The sequence below is a fragment of the Elgaria multicarinata genome, chromosome 8, assembly GCF_023053635.1.
Source record: "Elgaria multicarinata webbii isolate HBS135686 ecotype San Diego chromosome 8, rElgMul1.1.pri, whole genome shotgun sequence".
Classification (NCBI taxonomy): domain Eukaryota; kingdom Metazoa; phylum Chordata; class Lepidosauria; order Squamata; family Anguidae; genus Elgaria; species Elgaria multicarinata.
The window spans coordinates 57,799,277-57,820,856 of NC_086178.1; the positions used below are offsets into that span (position 1 = coordinate 57,799,277).

The 21,580-nt window shown below is 45.9% G+C and overlaps 1 protein-coding gene across 4 annotated transcripts in view; it reads right to left on the reverse strand.

The window, feature by feature from the left end:
• Nucleotides 1–798: 798 nt before the first annotated feature.
• Nucleotides 799–21,580, reverse strand: part of LZTS2 (leucine zipper tumor suppressor 2) — a 67,009-nt gene continuing 46,227 nt past the window's right edge. For all 4 annotated transcript variants that reach the window (XM_063132563.1, XM_063132561.1, XM_063132562.1 and 1 more), the window contains 4 exons: nucleotides 7,905–8,315; nucleotides 5,816–6,406; nucleotides 3,198–3,467; nucleotides 799–2,226 (listed from right to left, as the gene is read on the reverse strand). In XM_063132563.1, the coding sequence (XP_062988633.1) occupies nucleotides 1,558–2,226; nucleotides 3,198–3,467; nucleotides 5,816–6,406; nucleotides 7,905–8,285 (1,911 nt within the window). In that variant the 5' untranslated portion in view covers nucleotides 8,286–8,315 and the 3' untranslated portion in view covers nucleotides 799–1,557. The remainder of the gene's footprint in view (nucleotides 2,227–3,197; nucleotides 3,468–5,815; nucleotides 6,407–7,904; nucleotides 8,316–21,580) is intronic.

The window sequence follows — 21,580 nt, forward strand, 5'->3', positions numbered from 1 at the left end:
TCACGGAAATGAGGGTGGGGCAGAAATCTGGATCCCCCAAGGGTGCAGAGGTGAGCTGCCACTGACGGAACCTCCTGAGCAAGCCGTGCAGGTCCCCTTAAGCAACATCAGAATGAGCACATCAGAATGTACCCCATAGCTAACCCAGATGCCTTCACATGTTTGGCTGTTTACAGAGCAATCCTATGCATATCTACTCAGTAGCACACCCTGTTGAATTGAATGGGCCTTGCTCCAAGGCAAGTGTATCTACGATTGCAGCCATAGGCTTCTTGGGAGGGAGTGGGGGGTGTTAGGTTTCTGCTTCCACAGCACAGGGATAGGTCAGGCTTTCCCTTCGCACGCTTAGCAATGTCGTCCTACAATGCTTTGGGTGGGGCTCAGACTGGGCTGCCTGTATTCTGCAATTCAATACAACCACAGAAAAAAGCATATATTTTGGGACCACAATTCAGCATCCTGAGATTTAGTTTTGGTCAGTTTATGATTTTTCCTTCTCTTTCTGACTACAAAAATAAGCTCGGCCAATGTCAGAGAAGGCCAAAGAAATCTTCCATTGGTCAAGGGGTGCCCTACCAAGCTCCTGGCCCTTCGGGACTCTTGAGAGCAGTATTAATGATGCAAAATAAGCAAATATATGCACATTTGATTCATATGCCCAACTTTTAAGGGTTACAGAGTTCAGCTTTTCTTGGCACAGAATTCTGATTGTGTGAGTGCTCCTTTAAGAAAAGATGTGCTTAATGCATAGTGCACACAGCGCAGGACCCGGCCGAAAGGTCAGAGAAGAGTATCCTGTTTAAAAAAAAAAAAAGCTTCTGCAGACAGCCTAAAAACAGGCGACGGTAATTGAACTAAGTGGATCAGCAGCTAATAGGCTGTTAACACAGCCACCTCAGCCTAATTTCCAGCGATTGGCACCTGGGGGGCAATTGGGTCACTTCATAGAGGTAAGGGAGGAAGAGAGCATGAACAGCAACACCCCTTCACCCTCCTGCCCACAGCGCATCCTCAGCGGGGCCCATTTTTCACCACAGCCAGCCTCTTGCTGGAAGCCAAGTAGCACTGGGACCTGGATGGCAACAGCCTCCAAGAGCCGCATCCCAAAGCAGGCAGAACAAAGGTGGCTGCTGCTGCTGCTGCTGCTGCTTTCCAAAGGAAAAGTTTAGAGAGGGTGGCCTCTCCTTTCTCCAAGGCAGGTCTGGAAAGCACAGGTGAAAAGCCTTAATCCGCTCCTTACACCCTTTAGGAGAAAGCCCCAGCTTCAGACCCCAATCTAATCTCAATGGCAGTGAAATCTGCTGAGCTGGTGGGGTGTAGGGGGGAGAGTCCTCATATCGGAACCCCGGCCATGTTAAGTGACGGAACAAGTGCTACCCCCTGGGATTCATGGCTGTGCTTTACAGAAGGTAACTCCCTCCACCACTGTTCCCAGGTTCACTCCTTTCTCAACTCCTGAAGTCACATGGGAGTCCCTGGTGAGCATGCGCCAATCTCAGCGGCCAGCATCCCTTTGTGGCCGGGTGGCCCCCTCGCAAAGGCTTCCACGGGGCACGTTCAGATTTCAGTAGCGGCAATCTCCTCAAAGCAGATGCCTTCGCCCCCGTGCATCTCGTACTCATCCATGTCTCGGGCCTCAAGTTCGAAGCTGAGGTGGCGCAGCTGGCATTCCAAGTCACGATTGTGCCGGTACATCTGGATATAGTTATGCTGCAGCTGCTTCTGGTAGCGGATGACCCTGTCCTTTTCGCCCTGCCAAGTGATGCGCTCGGCGTGGAAAGCCTCCCGCTGCTCCTCGCCGCGGCGGCGCTCACACAGCAGCTCCGTGCGCAGCCGCTCAGCCTGGGCGCGGAAGCCCTGCAGGGTATCCGCTGCCTGCCGCTGGGCTTTTGCCTCATCGCACTCGGCCAGCAGGGGGCAGAGTTCCCCACTTGCACTGCGCAGTCCGTCCAACTCGCGCTCCAGCCGCCCCACTTTCTCGCGCAGCAGCTCCGCCTCGCTCTTGCGCCTGGCCAGCTCATTGGCACACACCTCTAGCTCCAACGCCTTGGTGCGAGCCACCTCCTGCAAGCCCAGCGCCTGCTCTTCATTTGCCTGCATCTCAGCCCGTGCATCCCTCAACTGGGCCCGTAGTAGCACCAGCTCGTTGCCCCGCTGAGCCACCTCCGACTGCGACTCCTTCAGCTGCTGTTTTAGTAGCGAGATCTCACCTGACTTCTGGCACACCTGGAGGGAGAGAAACAGATGCATCAGCTGGCCGAGAAGATCCCAGAAACATCCATTCGTAATTCAGCACAAATCAGTGGCACAATAGTAGTGGCAGGGTGGGCCTGCTGGTGGCCACCAGCTCAAGAGAAAAGAGTGACTGCCGAACTACTGCCAGTGGGATCACTACTCATAAGCACATTCGGGGACCAGGCAGTAGGGGCTGGTGGCTCGGATGTCAGTGAGGCAGTGAATCCACACCAGGTTTCATTCAGAACCAGTCAGAACTCTAAAGGAGTTATCCAAGGTGCTCTGCGGGCAACCTCTTCCACACCTTGCATAGCTGCTTTAGAGTCCTGACCAATTCTGACTGAATTCCAGAGTGGACTCACCACCCTACTAACATCTTATCCACCAGCCTCCACTGGGACTACAGGGGTGGATGAAGTTGAAAGAGCATCCAAGAACCCAAGAACTTCTCCCTGATGTCTTCTTAGTGGTACCAGAACAGTGTCCCAAAGTGTGCATGTTTTGAAGATTTGCAAGAGGCCTAACAAAGGCTGGCAGAGATTATTTCCAAGACCCCATTGAAAAAAACACTTCAGCCCTCTAGAACAGCTTTTCCCAACTTGGCGCCCTCCAGATGTGTTGAACGTCAGCTCCCATCAGCCCCAGACAGCATGGGAAGTGGTCAGGAATGCTGAAAGTTGAAGTCCAAAACATCTAGAGAACGGTAGGTCGGGGACAGCTGCTCTAGACTGCCATCCAGTTGAGCCCTCGGGAAGGGGGCAGCTCCTGTACACGGACAAAGGGCAGGTATAAGGGGAAATACTATGAAGGGGAAAGAAGCAAAGGGGTGGGGAGGGGGAATCTCCAGAATCTCGGGTGGAGGTTTTGCTGTGTTGGTGGTGCAGGCCTCGTGGCCATGTGGTTTTCCAAACCCTGGGCAGGATGTCACGACCCAAGTCCCGCTTCCCCTTCCCCCAGCTCACCTCCCATTTGGTCTCCTCCAACCGGGGCCCCAGCTCCGTGTGCTCCCGTTCGAAGGAGGCGCAGCGTTTCTCCAACAGCTCACGCTCGGCCAGCAGCTGGGCAAAATCCTCCTGCAACTTCTTCTTCTCCTGCTGCAGCTGGAAGATTTGGAGCTGCAGCACCTGCTGGCTGCGCTGGGCCTTCTGCACCGACTGCTGCAGCTTGGCGCTGTAGCCCTGCCGCAGCTCCTCCATCTCCTCCTCGCAGCGCCTTTGCTTTTCCTCGTACACCTGAAAGGAAGGGCAAGTGGGGGGGAAAAAGCACCTGTTGGGAACCAGAAGGGCTGAAGCCTGGTACACAATTGCCACGGTGCAGCTGGCTCCTGATGGACACCCAACCCCTGGACAAACTAGGCTGGTGTGGGCGCTGCCCCAAAGCAGTCTCCCACAACCTAGTGCCCTCCAAATGGGACAGACTACAACTTCCAGCATCCCCAGCCAGCATGCTGGGAGTTGCAGTCCAACACATCCAGAAGGCACTAGGATGGGGAAGGCTGCCCCAGAGGGTTTGCAATAGATTTGTCCCTTCTGCCTTCTGGGGAGAGAAAATGTTCCCTATCTGTTGCTGCACATAAGAAAGCAGCTGGAGCTGGAAAGGTAACTCCACTGTCCTGCAAACCTCACAGCTTTCTGCTCTTTTCCCCAGGATTTTGCATCCCAGAGTTTGGAGGAAGAAAAGGATACAAGCTGGAGAGGCTGGGCAGAGGATGCTAAAGCAGAAAGGGGAGGCTAAGAAGTTATTTCTGAAAAGGCCACAGAACTTGTTGGGGATGGGGAAGGAGATGAGCAGCTGGAAAATATGGAGGAAGCGAGCAAAACAGACAAGGTGCAGAAAAAGAGCAACCCAAATTATAAGGGGCTGCAGCGATTCCCAAATAAGGAAAGGTTACAATGTTTGGGGCTCTTTAGATTAGGAAAAGGGGGGGGGGGAAACGAGTAAGAAGGGACTCAATAGAGGTGTATAAAATTATGCATGTTGTGGAGGAAGTGAATAGGGAGAGGTTTTTCTCCCTCATAACACTAGAACCAAGTGTCATCTGATGAAGACGAATAGTGGGCGATTCAGGACAAACAAAAGGAAGCACTTCTTCGCATAGCGCAAAGTTAAACTCTGGAATTTATTTCCACAGGATGTGGTGACGGCCACCATGATGATGGTGATCTATTATTTCCACTCTCCGAGGTAGCATGCCTCTGTATACCAGTTGCTGGGGAACACAAACAGGAGAAGGCAGTTGTGCTCAAATATTGCTTGTGAGTCTTCCCAGAGGCGTCTGGTTGATCACTGTGCAAAACAGCATGCGAGACTAGATAGGGCCTATCTGAGTGGCCTGATCCACCAGGGCTCTTCTTATGTTCTATGAACAGTAACGGATTCATCAGTCAGCATGGCTGGGGATACCAGCATACAGAACCTGCTACACTGGGTCTCGGCATGAAGATTCCAATAATAGCAACTTGTGGCTACCCAAGACTATTGCTAAATCATCTAGACTCTAACAAAAGGGTAAGCTAGGTTCCAGGAATAGGTTATTATCTTGAAGAAAGTGCAAGTTGAAAGAATGGAAACATTTGGATGGTGATGCAACAATCCTCTTTTGTTAGCTTTATATAATCTGCAATGATTACTTGTTTTTAAATAAGACAGCAGGAAAGGCAAACAATGACAGAACTTGCGAGATCCAGAGCATGGAAATTTCCAAGAATGGAATGGCCTGCTTCAACAAGGAGAACAAAATTATGCTGCCACAAGGGCTGCAGCTCCCAACGTGCAGCGCTCTCACCCTACTCAACAAAGACAACACACTTCATCTTGGGATAGGTAGGGGAGCCAGGGAGACATTGCCTTCAGCCTTCATGGGCCCAACAGGAGCTCAGATGTGTTGTATGTTATTGGATAAAAACCTTTCAGCTTCTACCCTACACCAGCTGCTGCATGAAAGCTACCCAGTGAAACTGTCCTAGAGATGTTGGAGGAATCCCCTGGGAGGGGGAGCTCACCAAGCTTTCACCAGCTCAGGCTCCCTGGACTTCAGTTCACTACACTGAGTCAGGGCAGTTCATGGATTTTTAAGGGAGGGGGATGTATTTGTGTAAAAAAAAAAAATTGTAAATAACAAATTGTAACTGCAATTTGCATAATCTGCAAAATTTCAACCACAATTTGCGCAAATTTTGACCATAATTTGTGCAAATTTCGACCACGATTTGCGCAAATTTTGACCATAATTCATGCAAATGTTAAACATAATTTGAACTAATTATGCAAATTTCTCTTTATGCAAATAAAAAAACCTGATAATCTTCCTGGATTTTGGGAAGAAACCTTCAGCTTGGCTCACAAATGCAAGCTGAGCTGGAGGCGCCACAGAAATCCAGAAATCCCCATAAGGACCAGAATCTATAGCGACAGTCCGCCCTCTCCCAAGCACCAATAAGGACAGCTGCATAGTAGAAGCAGTCTTAAAACAAAACTAAACAAACAAAATCCTCCTCTCATGAGAATCACAGTGGCTTGCCCTGCTCTATCAAAACTTCCCACATTTGGAGCAGCACATGGGCACCCCGTGGTTGCTTACCTGGCATATGGCCACTTCATTCTCATCCAAGCTCTCTCTCAGATGCTGCAGCTCAGCGTCACGCTCCCGCAGCTTCTCCTCCAGCTCATGAACAAGGAGGGCTTCCTCAGCACCACTGTGCACTGGGGAGCGCCCCCCACAGGAGCCGCTGTCCGAGGAATGATGCCCGCGGCCGCTCAGGGATCCCGTGCTCTTGCTTGACGACGACCGCCCACTGTCTGAGTTCGACGGGCCGGTGAGACCCCGGGAACTGCTGCTGCCGTGGCTGTCAAGGTTGATGTGGCCCATGGAGATGTTGACTGGCTCCATCTGCTGGCTGCAGCCAGTACTGTATGTGGGCAGACTTGAGAGGGAGTTGCGCCCAGAGTCTGACATGGTTCCCGAGTGGGAGCTGGTGCGGCAGCTCAGGGAGTTGTGCTTCTCAGCACTGCCTGCGGGGGTGCCACCAAGGAGCTGGGCCAGGCTAGCTTGGCTCTCAGAGAGCACCGAGGTACCAGGTCGCAGCGCCAAGTGGCTCTGCAGCGGGAGATTGCGGTTCTTGGGCATGACTGGCTTGAAGGCTGTCGGGCGGATTAGTGTCTTCTCCATGTTCTGGGAAAGAATGGCACAAATTTGCAAGAGCAGATCTTGACACCGAAAGCACAACCAACAGATAGGAAACCCTTTCCTCTCATCCCACCTTTGATAAACCTTGGCCTAGAGGTAGGAAACGTTTTTTGTCGGAGGCTGCATGTCAGCAGTGCACAGGGCCAGAGCCAAAATAGCCCCTTTTCTCTCTTTTTCTGCCAGAGATCTGAACAGATTGCATGCAGAGGGCCGCATGAAATTAGTTTGAGGGCTGCATGCAGCCCTAAGGGTATAGGTTGGCCACCCCTGCTTTGGGCAGACACAATCTCTACATTTCACAGGTAAAGAAACGGGGGCTTCTTTATCCTCAATCAGGCTCAGAGAGGATCTTTTGGGTGTTCATCTGGGAACTAAGCTCCTCCCTGTTTCCCCACTGCGACAACACTTTCTCAGGCTAGAAAGAACCCTGTGGTGCTATTACATAGCTAACAGAGTTAAAGGCAACCAGGAGCGTCCTTCAGTTGGGGTGATTGAGTGGGACACCCTCCCGCAGTTTTACTTTGGCACACACCCTGTGGGGGGAGAAGAGGGAGATTGACTAATTCTGAGAAGGCAGACTGCTTGCTTTCAGAGTGCAATTTCAGTACTAAGAACTTTCTCAGAAGAGAATTTTATGATTGACTTTAAAACATTCTTTTTTGAGCTCTTCCTGAACTGCTAGAGAATTTCTGTCCTTCCCTGGAAAACATGAGGCAAAATGGCCTTCCCGTGTTCACTCCCCATGAATGGGGTGGAGAACTTCAGGTGCAACTGTGAGTCCAATTGTATTATTGTTTAATACTATTTTAATATTATTGAAAGAAGCAATGGCCCTGCTCCTTCCTGTCCTCCTCTCTTAAGTCCAGGCTTCCCTCATTCTCTAATATCAACTAACAAAAGAAGTTTCATTCAACATCAAGTAAGCTGAAAATTTCTCAGAGATTTTTGCCCCCAAGAATATCCAGTGAAAACCCTATCCCCGCCCCCCATTCCTTCCCCCTATAAACAGCATGGAGAATTTTGGGAGGTCATTTTTGCTCAGCCCTAAATTCAATCGGTGGTAGGATTGCCAAAGAGCTGAGCAATGGGAGGTAGTGAACCATCGGTGGACTAAGATAATATTTGACGTCTAGATCAGGGGTCGAGAACCTCAAACCTGGGAGCCAAATATGTCCCTCCAGGGTTTCCGAGATGGCCGCACACCCTCCCCCTGGGCCAAACCCAATTTCCTTCCACCATGAATCATTTAGTTGTTTCTTGGCTTCGGTGTCATTTTAAGTTTTAAGCTAAAACATGTGGGGAGGGGGGGAAAGAGTTGTATTTTGGCCTAATCCCTTTAGCCTTTGCCCCTCCTACCACTGGAATGCGTACCCTGAGAGGTTCTCAAAATGGAATGGGCCTTTGGCCTGAAAGAGACTCAATACCCCTTGTTTACATGGACAAACAGCCCAGCTTGTTTTGCCCAAATATGACCTCTTTTTACCTTCTCAAGTTTCCCCGAGACAGGCACCAACTTGGGCGGTGGTCCACGGATGGTGCCAACCCGGGGCCTGTCATCCTGCAAATCCTCTGCGTCACTGCAGGGGCTGATGGGAGACACGGCTTCGGCCCAGTCCTCTTCGCTTGCGTAGGCATAGCTGTTCTTCTTGGCGGCATGCCCATGGCACAGGGCCTCTTGGGAGCCAGCTCCACCGGGCAGTCGGAAAGGGCCAAACTCAGTGGTGGCCTTATGGCAAGGCCGGCCTGAGATGAGGCTGCTGACACTGCCCATGGCTGTGGGGGATGGGCAGGCACTGTTGTGGAGCTGGGCAGCCCCTTCAGAGGCAGATTCAATGGAGACAGGCAGGGTCTGCACTATGGCCATGATGTTCACAGTGGAGGCTATGCAGATGGTCTGAAAGAGAGAAAGGAAGGCAACTCAGAACAGGAGTTGGAGATCTGAGCTAACCCTTTGTGTTGGGGCTACTTTTACAAACTATATACACGTTGGCATTCCAGCAAACCTGGATCAAGTTGCTACATTCTGTGAGACTTAAGTTGAACTATTTGAGGCTGTTATTTTAAACTGTGACATTGTTTATTTTGTTGAAAGACTTGGAAAAGTGGGTATTACGAATTCATGCAAACAATTGAAACCAGGAGCCTCACTTTGCCTGTCCAGTTTTCTCCATGATATTATTGGCATTGTTATTTCTAAAACACTTATTTTATTATGTAGTACTATAGTACATAGCGTAGTATAGTATGAAGTAGTACTATAGTAACAACAGCAAAATCAGATGGCCATCTAAGCTGACTGAAAAAGCTGTAGTGTCTGTCTGATCTGCTAAACATTTTGTTTACAACCCATTTAGCAGAAATGAACCTGATAAACTTACTTCTGTAATCTTGTAAACTAGAAATTTGCTCCATCAAAAAGAAATGGACAGAGTTCTTGACATGACAGCTCTCATGCAAACTGCAGCTATGCAACAGTAGTCATAAAACTTCTCTCTCACACACTCACATTTAGTATACACCAGCTTATCTAATGCCCACCCCAGGATTAATTCAGTCTCATATCTATTAAACAGTACGTGCCATATACACATACATATTTTCATTTTCTTTTCTTTTTAAAAACAAACAAACATGGCATTATCAGAGCAGGGAGGAAGACCTCATATCTGCAGAGATCTACATAGGGGCCCCTCTTGTAGTTGGAAGAAAGTGGAGTACCAAGTCAACAGGGCCCAGTCAGGCCCACCTACAAAGACAGCACAGGCAGCCTCTGACTCAAGGCCCTATTGACAGAGTTGGTCTCTCTTGAGACAGTAAAAGCCTGGCCTGGGACTGACCATGCTGGCCACTGACTACACAAAATCCTCAAGCTCCCAATTCCATACTCTGACAGGCCAGAGGTCAATCTGTTAAAAGTTGCTAAATGGGGCAGATGAACAAAGGCAGTTTAGGGGCACCTTCTGCACCCCAAACTACTTCATTACTAGCAAGCCATATGTGTGTACACACACACACACACACACACACACACATGAAGTAAGAATCAAGACAATCCATTTTCCAAGGCAGATAGTCATGCTAGAGAGTCTTCTCAAGATACCTCTACAACCACCACAGAAAAAGTAGGCAACTCCCCAGTATTCAGCAGGTACAAAGAGAAAGTGAAATCCAGAACTAATTCTGAAAGGAGCTTGCAAGTGAGCAGAATCCTGGGGGGAAACTACAGGTGGCCTTTTTAGATTACAACCACAGCTAAGTACCATTTTCATTTAAAAGGCCTCTTAGGCTATGTTCAGAGACTCTCAAAGACCCATAAGGGATTTTCAGGGGCCTAGGGAGCCCCAATTCTTGCCAGGCTTCATTTGGCATTACCTCCCCAGGCTTTATTTCAGAGGTGCAACATGCCATTTGTTTGGGGCAATTGCCCATGAAATGCTCAGCCTCGTTCAGAGCTGGAAAGAGTGAGTGTCTTTCCTGGCCCTTTAAGCCAGGAGGGGCAGCTGGGATGTCCTCTGTTCCTCTAGAGAACAGATATCCTGGCTGCTGCTCCTGGATTTAAAGAGCAGCTGGAATAATGGTCTGCACGTCTCCATGAAAACTCTAGATCCGTTACCCAATTGCACTTGCAAGGTAAGCTCTTTTGCATGTATCTGCAGCTGAAGTCCAGAACTCAAAAGGCGCTGCAGACCACAACACTGATAATGATGTGCGGAAAGGAACTACTGCCCCGTCTTTGATATACGGTGCTTCTGTGAATCCCTCCCAGAATGTCACTTGCCCAAGAGCAGCACACGGTTTATTCAGGTTATGTTTAGGAGGCGCTCTAACCATTCATGGAGGACCCCCACCTCCCAGATACTGGGCTGGGGTGGGGAGCAGGAGTAGAAAGATCCCAGGAGTTTATTCCTCTGCCATGCCACCAACAAAGAAGAGCAGTGGGGGAGGGAGGCCCAAGCAGCGACACCTCCCCACTCCTGCCGAGTCTGTTTCCCTCTCCCTCGGCTGCTGTCCGCAGAGCAGATTTCCTTTTTATAACCTGCCCTCTGTGCTGTGCTTTAAATAGAAAGCGCCTGTGTCTCCCGCTCCTGCCAGCAGTTCAGGATCACCGAGTGGAACTAACTCGCATTTATTCCAACCCTAGGCACTAGACCAGCCCCTGCTTCCATCTTGGGCAGTGCAGGATGCCAGGAGCACAACAAAAACAGCAGAGGGGGGAAATTTCTGATAAACCTGGATTTACAATGGGGATGGGATAGGGAGGGACAAAGCTATGGAACAGCTGTGACCTCAAAGGCCTTGCTTCTTTTTCTTTCCGTGAACATTTCCCCCTTACACCAGCCTTCGATTGCCCTTTGATGAAAGATGGGCTCCCACAATACTCCTCTGGATGAAGGGGATTTACACTTGATTGCCCTGTTTTCTGATCATCAAAATGAGAGAGACCCTTCCCTCGCTCATGAATTTAGAGGGAGTTCAGGAGAATAGTCCCCAGGTTGGGACTCCCAAGTTAGTGTCTGCAAATTCAGACATATAAATCAGAAATACATAAACCTACAACAACCACAGGGTGGCAGGAAGAGTGCTGTAACATCCACTTAAGCATTCCTGTTACAGTAACACATCTAAAATAATGCATGGGGGGGCATAGACCTCCCAGAAAACACTGTCTTAGCTTTGGTAGTGCACATGTACTGGACTCACATGAAAGGAGGGGGGGTGCCAAAAGGTTCTGTGGGCTGACAAGTAAAAAACCGTGCACAACAGGTTGATGAGCAGAAAGGAGAAAGTACAAAGTTCAGCATGGCAGAAGATATACAAACATAGAAGCAAAGGGCAGGAGATAAATAAAGGCACAAGGAAAAGGGTTGGCTTTTAGGAAAGCCAAGACAGGGCTAACTTCTGCTGCATCCCACATGGTGAGATTTTCAAACAAGCCAAGGTGACTGGAAAATGGAAAAAGTGCTTTTCAAAGTTCTCACACCAGTTGCACTTTGACTTTTTAGTCTGCCTGAAGCTCCACTACCACTGACATTTTACTTATTCACAAGGCATTTCAAGTGATGGAGGGTCTGTTCCCTTTGCAGAGTTTTTTTTTGGGGGGGGGGGTGTTCATGGAATAAACAACAGTGACACCATAACAGGAGAAAGGACATCATTATCAGATCTTCCCAGGAAGCAACATTTATGCACCACCCAAAGAGTATTTCCTGACAACCTGTACTGCCCCTGATTGTGAAAAGCATAATGCTGTACCATGGGATGTTTCTCTGCTCCCAAACCCCACATTCCAGATCCAATTTTCATAGTCAATGTGAATACGAATTAGATCACATTAGACTGGGGCGTTCAGAGAATGTGGATATTTTGGCAAGAGTGCAACACAAGAGCAAAGGCATGGAAAACAGAGGTCAGAAAAAATGTAAGTTATGTTCCTCAACATTTTTCCATAACAAGCAAGGCCGGATATCTGCTCCTTACTAAAAGCAAAACAAAAACCAAGAACAAATTTGAAATAAAGCAGTTCCTTTAAGAGGGGTTACTTTAGTTTTGTGAGGCCAGAAACAAAAGTCCCTGAGAACACCAGAGCTAGAATGAGACCAAACACAACTTAAAGCAGACTTGATATTGGCCAGTGCCCCTGCACCAAAGAGGAAATTATATCAGTGAGAAAACTGCAGCCAGAACCTAATCTTTTGTTACTAGGAGGTTATCTCACAATGGTTTCATCTAAATTGCTCCCAACTACATGTGCTAAGGATTGCAACACTAGACACTTACCCCGTAATCCTGTGCACACTCTCTTGGGATTAAACCACATTCAATTTAGTGGGGCTTACTTCCAAGCAAAAAGGCATATTATTCGGCTGTTAACTCTGCTGCTAATAGCCACCACATAAGTTTGCAAGCCACAGGAAAGGGGCCAGGATACTGAAATCCAAAAAATAACAACAGCCCGACAAGAAGTCCACAGGTCTTTGCTCCTGACAAGGTCTGGTCAACATCTTCTCATGCTGTACCACACGTGCACACCCTCCCTGCAATTGCTACTTAAACAAGGTTCTATTGGGAGGCTTGAAGGAAGTAATATAGAAGCACCCAGGGCTGTATTAGGTGGTGGTGTGAGCACCATGAGTGAAGGAGAGCTGTATGTAAGTGTGCCTATTACATCTTGCAGCAAATGGAAACGGAAGAATCTTCTAGACTCTTGTTCCCTTGAGCTCTGCCATTCCCATGATTGATACCCCAAATACATGCTTACTGTACAGAGCAGCCCTAAGTATCAAGTATCTGTCACTTCTATATAGAACTGACAAAAAAGGCTTGTGAAGAATCAGTAGAACCATGAGGTAAAATATTTACTGGTTGAGAAGGTTAAATAAATGTGTAAATTATGGTAGGTTTGCTGTGAGATTAAGTCATGTGGTATACAAATAGTTAAAGGTCTGAAGTAAAAATGTTGACATCTTGCCTCTAGCCTACATTAAAAGATATACTGCATGTGTGGCTTACAGTTGGCATACTTCCAAGAAACAGCAGAGCTGATATAATTGCTATGAAAATAGAATTGCCTTGAGGAGGTTTACAGTTATGTCATTTAGACAGTAGAAGTCCACTGCTTTTATATTGGACAGTGGAAGCAAAAAAAGTGGGGGTGGGGGAGGTCAGGCATTAAAAGAAAGTTTGCTTCTTGACCTATCTCTACCCATTGGCTCTTAAGTATAGGCCAAAGGACTGTCACATTGCGAGAGTGTGACATGTGATTGGATGGAGTGATCTGGCTAGAGGGAATAAAGGCTAGTCCTGTCAGAGTTGTTCTGAAGTTGGGAGTGCTAGGGTCAAGTGAGTTGGGAAGAAGAACCAAAGACAAAGCCAGAGGTGCAAAGTCAGATGGGACAACAGCGTAGCTGAAAGCAGTAGCTGCCCAAAGGAAGGAAGCAGAAAGAGGACAACAGAACTGAAGTCACAGAAGGCAGAAGCTGAGCAGGTCTGCAGAGAGAGGAAGACTTCTGTAGCATGTCCTACAAGGGAGGAGAAGCCAGAAATGTCAGCTTCAAACAGTTGAACTTGGGAAGCTGTGAGTCTTTAGGGAGCATCAACTGAAAGACCTCTTCTATTCTGTATCTTTACCAGTCAGGCCCTGACCAGAAGGAAGACTTCAGACTTCAACCTCTGAGACAATCTGAGTGCAAAGTGGGGAGACATTAGCATATGGGCAATTAGACAATAGGATTAATTAGGGAAGTGAACTAACTAATTTAGGGAGACTGATACTTCCTTAAAGATACAGGGACATTTTAAAGCAAGCACTAAAGAACTCCTTCTAGTTGTAACATCTAACTTCCAAAGTAATTTATTTTCTCTTGCATCTAAGTTTTCAATGAATTCTATTATATTTGGTTTAACTTTAAAATAAATCTCCTGGCCTGTCTCATTCCTATAGCCTAATCCAGTTACTGAATGAGGGAAATAAGGGAAATAAGGGATTATACCATGAATGGCTGGTGGTAGCAGAAAACAAAGGATAAGATAAGCAGGGGCATGAGGGCTTTTTTAGAACGATAAATTTCACACATTGACAGCACAGTGGAATCTTCCACAGACAGTAGATTAGATCCTTTATATTTGGGAGCAGCAGGGGAGATAGGTCATCACAGACCTTCACAGCTTGGTGAAAATGGGATCATAAGTAGATCCATGACAAGGGCATTATCCCAAACTCTCCACTCCAGTTGAAGGAATGTAGTCAAGAATTGTCCATACTCTCAAGGATAGTGCTTATTAAGTAACAGGAGGCAATGCCTTGGCAAAGTTCTGAGGATGGCAGAAACTGGGTCAGTAGGGAAATGATTCACTGATGTTAACAGTCCTGAGAATATTACCTTTCAATTTAAAATAAGTTGCTCCCTTGGAGTGGTTCCTAGCACTACCAAAAGGCATTGGGCAGCTATTCAGTCTTTCCCATCTCAATGGATTTTATTTTATTTTTGTGGGAAGAAAAAAGATGGAAGAAGCAGTGAGAAAACACAGCCAGGTTACAAATGGGAGATGACATAGTCTGGATCCCTTGTGAAATTCTGTGAATAAGGCAGGAGATTGCCTAAACATAAGCCTCATATCACCCTTGGTTGCCCAGATAAATCTTGGAGGCCTAAAAGACTCATAACCCTTAGAAATCAGAAGGCAAAGAAAAGAAAACTTAAACTTGATTAGGATTTTGCATTTAAGCATTTCTAAGTCCATCTTGTAACTGAGAGGCTGCCAAGTAGTTCTGAAGATCTAGGGTTCTTCAGCAGGCCATTGATGTGAGTCCTGCTTCCCTGCGCCACAGAGCTCATGTCATGTTTATGCCCTCAGGATGGCTCTAGAAAAGCAGGTTCAAGCAAGAGACATCAGATAATCCATAAGAAACATGGGCTGAGAGAGTTCTCTGCATGCCAATGGGGTTTAGTAGTTCAGTAGGATGAGAGAGAAGGGGGAGGGGGAGGGAGGGAGAGAGAGAGCATAGAGGACTAATTAAAAGTAACTAGGATGGTGAAAGGGGGAGGCAGAAGGAAGTGCTTTTCTGTTCTCTTCTGCATCCATTTACTCACACTATACGAAGCAAGGAAATGCTTTTTTCGTAGAAAGGCCCTGATGTGGAGCAGGGTGGCATGGTAGACAAGTCTGTTAAAGTCACAGCTCAGCTCACTCAAACTTGGACACATGAAATCTAACCACTACCATACTTAGTTTCTGTAATTTAAAGGTTGAGGACATAAACTCAGGGGTAGTTAATTCAAATTAGCAGCCCTGTCATGTTTACAGAAGTGCTAGAAGAGTATATTGTTATTTCCACCCTGCTAATGCATGTGCGTGGCACATAGAACATCTACACTGCATTCGGGATGGGGAGAACTGGGTGGTTGCCATTCCAGATTATTACAAATGTGTGAATTGTGTACGTACCTTGGAGAAGGACCTTGACTTAGTGGCAGAGCACCCGCTCTGCCTGCAGGAAGTCCCAGGTTCAGTCCCTAGCATCTCCAGACAAGACCTTAGATAGCTGCTGCCAATCAGTGAAGGCAACACTGGGCTAAATGTACAGCATCCTGTGCTTTAGTACTTTACGCACAATCCCTACTGAGGAGCACAATCTCCTGTTTACTGAAAGCACGCTTTAAAAGAGTGGAAAGCCACAAGCTTTTTTAGCCTGATTGTGGGTAAATCCCACTGGAGGAAGCACCTCAACCATAATCCAGATGGCATACATAATAAGGCAGCCAATAATTGAGCTGCAGGATCTATAGTTTTGGAGTCAGAATTCCCAAGTGCCCACAGGAAATTATTCAGAGCAGATGGGGAGTGAAGGTCCTAGACGAACGGCCACAGAAACACCATTTTCACTCATTGCAGAGAGCACCAAGATCACATCAATGTCCTTTCCAGTTAGCTTAGGGTTCCCATTCATGGAGTAGGGATTCTTCCCTTCCTGCTTCAGGCTGTTGCCTGTAGTTGGCAAAGACTATTTCTTAAAAGCTGCCAGGTTTTAACTAAAAGGTGTCTGGATAGCAGGGTTAGCCGTATTCAGTGTTAGCTACTAAAGAGAGGAAGTTATTTTGAATTGTAAAGTAACTCAGAACCTGCAGCAGTCACACAAGAGCCATTTATTTTAATTTTATTTATTATTGTATTTTTATCCCACCTTTTTTCCTCCAAGGAACCCAAGGCGTCATACATAATCCTCCTCCTCTCCATTTTATCCTCACAACAACAACCCTGTGAGGTAGGTTGGGCTGAGAGTCTGTGACTGGCCCAAAGTCACCCAATGGGTTTCCATGGCCAAGTAGGGGCTAGAACCCAGATCTCCCGACTCTCAGTCCAATACTTTAGTCATTACACCACACTGGCCACAGAACAGCCCCCAAAACTAGAGGATGTTCCAGGAATATAAGTGGCATAAACTTCAACACTGGCCAAAGAATACAGATTTTCACTCAGCAGGCTATAGGCCTGTGGAATCCACACCACCACCACAGGGAATAACAAAAATAGGGCATTCAGTGTTTAACACAATTCTAAGGAGGACTGTAGATTGGCCCAGATAACCAAAATTATCCAGATCAAAGTATCAATGTCTTCTGTTTGATAGCTAAGGCCAAACTCCTAGACATGGGAGTTGAACCACTTTGTGCAACCTGAAAAACACAGACTGCCATTTTGAGTTCTTAAGTTTTCCATTTCAGAAAGCTTAGCCTTCATGGCCGAGAGAAGACAGAAAACATAAAAGTGTTTTCTTAATAGCTCACAAGAGCAGAATAAAAGAATCCACCTAACATGATTTTTTAAAGCTCCTCACAGGAGTGGAGAGAACAAATCATTTTGAACATGTGGTTTTTCCCAGTCATTCCAACTAGCTGGAAAATGCCAGGGAGGGACTATAGCTCAGTTGCAGTTGACACATTTTGCATGCAGAATGTCCCAGATTTAACCCATGGCATCTCCAGAGACAGGATCTCTGGTTGCAGGACATGTGCTTGAAAGATTGGAGATTTATTTATTTATTTATTACATTTCTATACCACCTAATAGCCGGAGCAGTCACAGCAAACAATTTGTGCTTGATGGACCAACAGTTTGACAATAAGGCAATTTCCTATACTACTGGCAACAAGGAATTTGTTTAAGGAATTGTTTCCATCATTTAAATGGCAAACACAGCACCAGATTAAACTAGACCTGCTCATGTTTAATAAAAACATGCTTGCCTAATTTTCCTGTAACAGTGGTGGGTAACCTGCAGCTCATGGGCCGTTTGCGGCCCACAAGGCCTCCACATCTTCCTCCTCCCTAAAACCCAACCCCTCAGCCCCACAATTGAGAACCACTGACACAAGGCACTTGAATATAAAAACAGACTCCCCAGTCCCACTCTGTAGGTCCTATAAAGTGGGACTAGGGAGTTCCCAGGATAGGACAGCAAAAGCCATCCCCTTACCTGGCCACACCAAGCTGCTTTAAGCAGTTCCCTTCCCAGCTGGTTTATTGGAGCCAGGCTGGAGGAAAACAGTATAAACTACCTAAGGGTGGCTATGTAACGCATCAAAGAGCTAGATTTCATGTCCTTCCCCCTGGCACTTTTTTAATATAAAAAGCAGACCGCCTCCCACCACTTTATAGGCAAATAGGCATTTAGTTTGGCTTGGAGAAATGTGATGCATAATGGGAACCCACAGTTAACATCAGCAGAAAAGTTCCCTTCATTTATAAAAAGCAGGCAACAATCTGTTCTTTGTTGATCTTTTTCTGATTCACCCAAGGATCCTGAACTGCTTCTTCCACAAATTTTAAACAGAGGTGTCTTACAGACAGAACTCCTTCAATCTTTAGTGCAGACTAAAAAAAAAATGCTGAGTTTATGCAACATGCTGTATGGATTCACTCTTTGGCATAGGTTTGTGAAAACACATTTCCCTGTCTGATCAATGTAAACTGAGAATTTCAACTTGCTGGTTACTTCCAAAGTATTTCAAAAATTGAGTTTTCTAGCTGCACTCCCCATATGGTTTTATGTCTACTTTATTGTGTTCACCACTTTCAGCCCTCTGATTCAGGATTCTTTCAAAACATGCTGCTCAACAACAATACAGCACAACCTACACAGCAATGGAGGATACCACACTGCTAAGTTCTGGGGTTTGGTTCCTCACCTTTACAGCCTCTGTCTCCAAATCACCAGATAATAGGCTAGAGGGATCACAGGCATGAATCCAGACTATGGTTATTTATCACATATTGCCGTCTGTTGCTGTGTCATCACTGCCCAACCTTCCAAGGAAGGATGTGTGATGTAGTATATCATAATGATCCCAGCACAGCTGGGTGTTCACAGATGAAAAACATTTTTTTAAAAAAAAAATAACGTAACATAACAGCCAAGTTATTACACAACCTGTTACACATTGTGGCCCTGTTCTGTTGTAACAATGAACCACAATTTGATGATGATTTAGCTTCATTATTGTTCTTATAGTGTTAACACTTTAAGAATATGGCCAATAATTCACTAGTCAAATGTCCAGCTTTAGGTTTCATTAGAAGCTACTATGGCCTTAGCTAGACCTAAGGTTTATCCCGGGATCATCCCGGGGACAACCCTGTTCATGTAAATGACACACAGGATATCCCAGGAGCAGGCAGGGATGACCCCGGGACAATCCAGGGATAAACCTTAGGTCTAGCTAAGGCCTGAATCTCAAACTGCACAGAGATTGAACAGAGCCTAAAGCTATGCCAGGGACACTAGCCCCATCTTAACCTGTTAATTTTATTGTTTATTTGTTTGTATTACTGAAAGGGCCTCCCTATAACAAGTTCTCTGGGCAGCCTAAGGCTTGCCAACACAACACATACACTCAAGGAGCAGCTACACCAGCAGTGGGCAGGTGGTAGATCAGCAAGGGTGTCTAACTCCAAACTGTTTTAACAACAGCAACAACTAAAATGACCCAACCACCAACACCTCATTAAGCAGCTGAAATTAAATAGCTTGGGGAAAGCAGGAATAGTTTTGCATGAAGGACTGGGAGGTCTGTTCTGGTGCTGAAAACTCACTCTTGGGTGCGGAATGTGCTCATAGGTACAATGTTCCTTAATTTTGAGTTTCATCTGTCCCCAACCTAACAACAACTATTTTGCTCATGTGGCATAGGAAACTGCATTGACTTTATTTAATAAAAGACTTATAAACCATCTTTCTGAGCTATTACCATCACAGGGTAGCGTACAAAACAATTATATAAGCAAATAAAACAATATATACAGTCATCCATTTGTAACATCTATATTATACCCCTTAAAAAGGGAAGTAAAACTTAATCAAAACTAATTTATAAAAAGCAGATGGAAATGACTTAAGCATTCTTATAAAATCATCAGTGATGAATTCGTATGTACTTTCTGGGGAGGTCATTCCACAAATGCAGAGCCACTGTGGAAAAGGCCCTGCCATTAGTACCCCTTGACCTGTCACTTTTCGACTGGGCCAGACAGCAGGGACTCTGAGGCTGATCTTAATGCTCTGGCAGGCTTGCACTGCTGCAGACAGTCCTTCAGATAATCTGGTCCCAAAGCATTTGAGGCTAAAGACTAAAGACTAAAACCAGCATTTTAAATTGGGTCTGGAAACACACAGGCAGGCACCATAACCAGTACTGAATAGATGACATGTGTTCCAACCATATGGAGTCATGTCTTCCGACCATACGGCACCTACAAGAATTCCTGCAGCCACATTCTGTACCAAGGGAAGTTTCCAAACTGTCTTCAAAGGCAGGCCTACGTAACTAGCATGTATAGCGTAAGAAGCATTCACAGTTAAACTTCAGGGACAGGAAGACAAATCCAGAGAAGGGAACACATTTTCCAACACTCATCCATCCATCCATGCAGGGAAACATGCCCTCTTCCACCCCTACACTTGCTGCTCCTCTTCATCCAGGATAGGCATCTGCCTGGAAACCGGATCTTTGTTTCCAAGCAGGCTCCTGCTGCTTTAGGCCCTGTTTGATGTCAGGATCCTCTTGTCTGTAGCATAATCAAGATCTCCCAGCAACTGCCAGGCTAAGGGATTATGGGAGAAATAATCCACCAGCAGTAGCAGCAACAGAAGCTGTAGGGAGAAACAAAAGCTCCCGTTTTCATGCAAATGTTGGCCTGAACCAATGAGCCTGAAACTCCAGGGAGGTCCTGAATTTGACCTCACAGCTGGGCCACTCTGAGACAACAGCCTAAGAAAGTTGCAGACTGTGCCACTTGGGCCTAGCACCTGGGAAACCCATACAAGAGCAGAGAGCACAGCAAGAAGGTCAGTTCAAAGAAAACAGGTTTGGAGAAGAAACGTTTTTTATTTCTTTTGCGAGAGGAGGTGCCACAAGTACGGTATTTCAATGAGCAATTCTCAAAATAACACAAAATCCTAAAACTGAGAAAGCAAAACTTGCAAGTTTCTAGTTTCAGGGTGCTAAAGAAATATCCTGGATTGTATTCTGTCATGAGGGCTAGAAACATGATTTAACCATTAAAGTTAATGGCCCTAATGAAATTTCATAACTCCAGGAGTTAGGTGGCTTCTATCTTACATAAACTCCTTCTAAGAAAATGACATACTACTACTATCCCCTTTACATTCAGAAAGACAAACTAAACAGATCTGCCTTAAGCAAAGCTGAAAAAAGTCTGAAGAGTGCTTAGAAATCCCAGTGCTTAGAAATCTGGTATTAGTACCTAAGAGTGTGATCCTACTGCTTGGGATATCTGACTAGCCCTGATCACAAGGGTCAGACAACAGAGGTTTTATTTTAATTTTTTCACATTTTATATTTCTATATTGTGATTCTTTAGTATTCAATATGCAGCACCTCTCGGAAAAGCCAAGATTCAAATAAATATATAAACATTGGGTCTGGATAAATACAAAACTCTTTGTTGCCTAAAGATGTAATGTAGCATCTAGAAATTTAAACATCTTTCCATCGATACCTATAAGAGTTTATAACATCTGTGGGGGTAAGCTGTGTGGATAGTAAATAACGTCATCCAGTGAACAGGAAAAACAAGTATTCAAATCATGGACGAGTCAGATTGCTAGATACTCTCGCTATCTCTCCACTTCAATTCCTCAGCAGAAATTTGGAGCAAGTAATGATAGGAAAACACATTAAAATTCCTAATTAAAACTTACTAAACACTCTTATTTCTGATGACTTCCACTTTTAACCTGATTTTTTAAAAAAGGTTAAAGGTACAATCCTATGCATGTTTAGACAGAAAAAAGGTCTACAACTCCCAGCATGCCCTAGCCAGCATGGCTCACTGGGGCATGTTGGGAGTTGTGCGCCTTTTTCCATCTAAACATGCATAGGATTGTGCCCTAATTCACTATTTCTATTAAGTCAAAAGGTATTCTAGATTTGAGGAAGCCAGTACAAGTACATTCTTGTAGAGATTATGACTCCAAAACCAGCATTGCATTGGGATACGCTGGCAACTTTCAAACAAGTCTCCTAGATTATTTTTATTTATTTATTACTTGCATTTATGTTTCTCCTTATACAATATACTTTGTGCATTCAACAACTTCAAGAATTGTGAACTTGGATGCCACAGTCAACTGAAGTACTT